Source organism: Sinocyclocheilus rhinocerous, unplaced genomic scaffold, assembly GCF_001515625.1.
Source record: "Sinocyclocheilus rhinocerous isolate Xijiao unplaced genomic scaffold, SAMN03320098_v1.1 scaffold2000, whole genome shotgun sequence".
Lineage (NCBI taxonomy): Eukaryota > Metazoa > Chordata > Actinopteri > Cypriniformes > Cyprinidae > Sinocyclocheilus > Sinocyclocheilus rhinocerous.
In genome coordinates this window covers 202,596-208,595 of record NW_015630998.1, presented here as the reverse complement: position 1 = coordinate 208,595, position 6,000 = coordinate 202,596, and the positions used below count along the sequence as shown (strand labels likewise).

General features: G+C 36.0%; 1 protein-coding gene across 1 annotated transcript in view; it reads right to left on the bottom strand.

Moving 5' to 3' along the window:
• The window catches only part of slc22a13b (solute carrier family 22 member 13b), a 6,807-nt gene extending 1,585 nt beyond the window's left edge, over positions 1 to 5,222 (bottom strand). The window contains 7 exon segments of the mRNA XM_016553596.1: positions 1,157 to 1,371; positions 1,664 to 1,758; positions 2,376 to 2,496; positions 2,703 to 2,871; positions 3,066 to 3,220; positions 3,398 to 3,512; positions 4,493 to 5,222. Coding sequence (XP_016409082.1) covers positions 1,157 to 1,371; positions 1,664 to 1,758; positions 2,376 to 2,496; positions 2,703 to 2,871; positions 3,066 to 3,220; positions 3,398 to 3,512; positions 4,493 to 4,856 — 1,234 coding nt within the window. The 5' untranslated portion in view covers positions 4,857 to 5,222.
• Positions 5,223 to 6,000: the final 778 nt, after the last annotated feature.

The following is a 6,000-nucleotide window of genomic DNA, read 5'->3' as shown; positions in this document are numbered from 1 at the left end:
TTATCGGGCACATAAACATGCAAATAATTGGTATCGGTTATAAAATATCAATATCGGTCGATCACTAATATTCATTAAAGAATCCTGAAATCCTGTTTCACAGGTTCCACAAAAATAAATCAACATATTAAAATGATTTCTGAAGGACCATGTGACATTGAAGACTGAAGTAATGGCTGCTGAAAATTCAGCTTTGCCATCACAGGAATAAATGGCATTTTAAAATATATTAAAACAGAAAACCGTTATTTTGCATTTTAATACTATTTTATGATATGTGACCCTGGACCACAAAACCAATCTTAAGTTGCACTGGTATATTTGTAGCAATAGCCAAAAATACATTGTACGGGTCAAAATTATAGATTTTTTTTTTTATGCCAAAAATCATGAGGATATTAAGTAAAGATCATGTTCCATGAAGATATTTTGTAAATTTCCTACAGTAAATATATCAAAACTTAATTTTCGATTAGTAATATGCATTGCTAAGGACTTCATTTGGACAACTTTAAAGGCGATTTCCTTGATATTTAGATTATTTTGCACCCTCAGTTTCCAGATTTTCAGCCAAATCTTGTCCTATCATAACAAACCATACATCAATGGAAAACGTATTTATTCAGCTTTCAGATGATGTATAAATCTCAATTTCGAAAAATTGACACTTAAGACTGGTTTTGTGGTCCAGGGTCACATATGAAATTTGGTCATACAGTATGAAACAAGCACAATACTTAAAAAGTCTTATGAGATCAGCTTGGTTTTTCTATTCCATTGACATTTCACCATCTGAAAATGTTCAAATACTGTTTGTCTTCATTTGTCTTCTATTGTTTTTAACTGCATAATTTAAAACCTCACAAACGTATTTTGTGAAATGTTTTGGTTAAAAAGTTGCGTTATACCATGCGGTCAGCACATGGTAAACATATTCTATACAGTTTTAGGTGTGGTTTAAGTGTGCAAATACTTTTTATGGCTGTTGTATGTAAAATGCTAATTCTAAATAAATAATAATTAGACGTAGCAAAACAAATTGTAAACATTTTTCTCTATTGATTATTTTCACACATTTTGAAAGCAATTTTTTGGTGAATGGGACAAAAACCTTCCTTCTTCTGTAATTCTAAAATAAGACTCTGAAGGTCCTCACCTGCTGGTATAACAGGAATAATCAGGCAGGCGGTTCCTCCAAGGAGCAGCACTGCACTCTGGCAAATCCTCCTTCCGAAGCGCTGAATGAGAGGAAAGCAGGACAGCCGGGCGGGAAACTCTGCAATGCCAAAGATGAGTTGAGTCAGGTAAATGTCCAGGCCGAAGTTCCCCACGTTCAAGCTGACACCATAGTAAACCAGGCTCGTCACAAACCTACGATGACATAAATAAACATATGATAAGACTCTCAGCTGCTTTTTTAAATCAGATTAGAAAAGTTTTCACAGCTTGATTTGGTTCTAAAATCAGTGATAATGCTTTATTGTTAACATTTTATGCTGTTGTATTTCACATATTATATTGTATTTAATATCAAAAACTGGGGGACTTTAGAGAGGTTTACCCACATACAAGCTCCTGAATGGTAAACTTGGATAAAGCATCAAAGGTATGGCATCTTATCACATTTTGGATAGTAGATATGGGAAATGCTAGGATAACTCACCACATATAGCACATGATGAGAGCTCTCTTTCTTAGGTAAGCCACTCGAAACAGGTCTAGCATGGTGCCTGTTTTAGCTGTGTTCTCCGCTTCCATCTGATAAGGCATCCTTTCATGTTAACTGATCATTTTAAAAAAATTACTTTTGATTCAACTATATGTTTTAGAATTAATTTGATCGTTTACAGTTTTTCACCCAAAAAGGAAAATTTGCACCAAAAAAAAAAAATTATTATCACTCTCAGGCCATCCAAGATTTAGATAAGTTTAGTTCTTTCTTGGAACAGATTTGGAGCAAGTTAGTATTACATCACTTGCTCACCAATCGATCCTCTGCAGTGAATGGGTGCCATCAGAATGAGAGTCCAAACAGCTGATAAAGACATCACAATAATCCACAAGTAATCCACACCACTCCAGTCCATCAATGAATGTCTTGAAAATCAAAAAAGCTGCGTTTTGTTTGTAAGACAAAATCCATCATTAAGAAGTTTTTAACTTCAAATTGTTGCTTTCAGCTAAAATATGAGATTCTGATGGCACCCATTCACTGCAGAGGATCCATTGGTGGGTAAGTGATGCAATGCAAAATGTCTCCAAATCTGGAGAGCCTGAGGCTAAGTAAGTTTTCAGCAAATTTTCATTTCCGGGTAAGCTATGCCTTTAATTCTTCTCTTAGACCAAATAAACCTTGGCAAAGAGAAAAAGGTCACCTTGTCGAGCAGATTTTCGGGCACCTTTCTGCCATTAATTCGGGCAGCGTTCAATATCTCTTTCTTGGCCCTGTCTTGCTTGCCCTGAGTCAGAAGCCATCGGGCAGATTCAGGGAGAATCCTGCCAAATACACAGACAATTATTAGAAAAGAAAACGCCTCATAAAAATTTCAAAAACAATAATAATAAAAATAAAAATGAAATAAAAGCAATAAAATAAAATGACAAATGTATGTATGTATGTCATGTGACCATTAACCGACATCAGAAAACCATGAACATGCAAATCAAAGGTTTGGGAATCACTGGTACAGAATAACTCTCACCAGTAATAGATGCAGAAAAGCCCAACTGGTGCTGACAGAACCAGCTGTAAAATCCTCCAGTTTCGGATCCCAAAGGACACACCAGACAGCAGCATCAGACCAATGGCATAAAAGCAGTGTGACAATATGGTAAAAAGGGCCCGTTTGGCTGAACCACACCACTCAGTACCTAAAACACGTTTGAGATACCATGAAATTCATCTGCTGAGATCCAAAACAGGTGCTATATGCATTTTCATAGTGATTTTTTTTGTTACAGGGAATTTGTTTAAAGCATAAATTCTCTTTCTACATGCAGTCTAAATATCTAAGCAAAATTTCTGACTTTTTAATGTACTGGCATTAGGAGGAGTCACGTGTTACCCAAAACAAATGTGTTGATAGAAATCCCTGATATTGTGGTGCCGACCACAAAGCGGAGAGCTATGTAGACAAAGATGTTGGGAGAAAATGCTACTGCCACCCCAAACAGAAACTGCAGGAACAAGGAAAGCAGCGTGACAAACCGCCGGCCATACCTGTGGTAAGAAAACGTTAACCTGTACAGTTATTAAAACACTAACATAAAAAATAGCCCTTGATGGGTTTTAAAAACAAACTGAATAATCTGAAAGTTTTGTTTTTGGAAAAACTCCAAAATAATCATAGTATGTAAAATATCATTATGTTGATCAGGGATTGTACTCTACACATACTTGTCTGCCATTGGCCCAAACAATAGGGCTCCAATAAGAAGACCAGCCATGTAGACAGACTGAGATGCCTCATTATATATCTTATTTTCACACACCAGGTCAAACTATGATAAGATAGGAAAAGAAAACATGATAAAAGACAACAAATGATGTAAATTAAAATGATATGTAGGGAGATGTTACATTTCATATTAACTTTCATAACTTACAATATTAATACACATTATACAAAGGGTAGGTTTTTCAAAGTCAATTTCTGTAAAAAAGGTATACAGTAAAGTCCTAGACCTTGAACTTTTTTAAATTTAAATTTCAATCATTATTGTCAAGGGAAAAAAGCACACAGTGACAAACCACTATTATGATGATAAACGTTATGCATTAGGCCTATATAGCATTTGGTTTCATGCGAACAATGTGATGACCATAGATGAAAACATAAAAATAAACGTATTTGCGTTACGAGAAGTCAAAATTCGGTTCACCAGTAAATTAGGTAGCCTATTGTAGCAGGTATTGCAAAAATAGTTTTTATGTCAAAAGCTCTTTCAAACGTGGTCTTAATCACAAAAGTTAGATTACAAGTTCGCAAAATACACTCGCGAACAAAAATTGTCTTTGCCTGAGGAGGTAACCATGGCAACAGCTACTTGATCGCTGTCTAGCTATTATAAATAAAACAAGCAAACTTTTACAGGTGTGAACATAACACATATTTTAAAAGTCTTTGTAATGTAAGTTAGCTGACATTCAGCAAACTGCACAAGAGCTAGAGGCGCCAAAAGACTAACGTTACTGAAATAGCTAGAAATTGTTACTTAGCTAATTTAAAAGTTGACTCCTTTGAAAGTCATTTTTTTGAAAGTCAAATATTGTTTTACTTTTAATAATATAAAATCAACACATTTTATATCACGTGTAGGGTATCATAAAAACATTACGTTGAAAGTGTAACAATGAATATATTAGTATTTACATGATTTATATGAAAAGGCATAGCTTTTTAAATTTAAGAAAAACTAAACTAAAACTCTTATAACCATATAGTGATAGGCTGCTTTATTTTAAAAAGTTGACCTAACTTACCTCAGTTATGAGTGCTGCTGCCTTCTGGTGCCTTATAAACCCATCCATCAGAACATGATGTCGTTGTGTTTATTCCATAAGCTTCAATAACATCAAGCTCAAGATCAACAGGTGAGAACATCTTACAGCTCTCATACTGTCCTTCAGTGTCCAGAGGGATGGTGAGGTTCAGCTGCTTCTCCTCTGTCAGGTTGGGAGCCCGCTGTAAAATCCAGCTGCTGTTGCAGTTGTGAGGGAAGCTGATGGCGGTGAAGACCTGACCGAACATGTGGAAAGCTGTGAAGATGTTGGGGAGACATACCGCCACCAGCAAGCGCTTCTGAAACGCCCCAAACTCGCCGACAGACGACAGGATCTGCGCGAAGTCTATCATGATGACCACTGGGCGACCACCAGCGGCGGCTCGCGCTTAAAACACCTGCGCCGCGGTTCACCTTTGCGGAGCGAAATTAATTTTTAAACGTGTCACAAGTTCAGCATATCTACAGCGCTCTTATCTGCTAAGACAAAGATAAAGCACTGTTTTTTTTCACAGCGACAAGGACAGCCAGAAGATTTTAAATTAATAGCTATAAAATATGATCCTATGCAAAAGAAGGTATTTAATAGTAGATTAACAAGCTGACTCTAGTGGTTGAAATGTACTGAGAGGAATTCCAGCGGTGTGTTGTATGTGTGTTTGCGTGAGGGACTTTGGATCATGAGGCTAATGCAGTTGGGGCCTTTTTGCCAGTTAAGGCGGTCTTAATATTGTGGTAATATGTAAACTGTTGTGATATGCTTGTGGGTTCGAGCACAATATTTAGACAACGCTGTATATGTGTCACAAAGTGGTCACACTATCAAGGGAAAAAGTGAGATGATTGTGACAAGAAGAGGAAAGGCTAAATAAAGGCAAAACTTTTTTTTTAACAAATATGAATTTAAAGGGATAGTTCACACATTATTCACGAACCCTCATGTCGTTCCAAACCTTTATAAATGTCTTTCTTCTGCTGAACACAAAAGAAGACATTTTGAAGAATGCTTGCAACCAAACAGATGCTGGTAGCCTAACCATCGACTTCCATGGTATTTTCCTTAGGGTTACTCCAGTCAACCTGATGAAAATGTGCCTTTTAAAATCATTTTCTAAAAATGATTCCAAACCTGTATAAGTTTGGAAGAACAAAAAAAGAAGATATTTTGAAGAACCAAACAGTTGTTGGTCTCCATTGACTTCCATAGTAGGCGGTGGTGGGGGGTAACTATGGAAGTCAATGGGGACCATCAACTGATTGATTACCAGCATTCTTCAAAATATCTTCTATGTTCAACATAAGAAAGAAACTCATACAGGTTTGGAACGACATGAGGGTGAATAAATGATGACAAAATCTTCATTTTTGGCTGAACTATCCCTTTAAGTTGTTTTTCTATGCTGTAAATCAAAATGAACATGATTTTTATATAAAAGTCATATTCAATAATATTCAAATACAGTAATATATACTGTAACCAGTAAGGAGGCATATTAG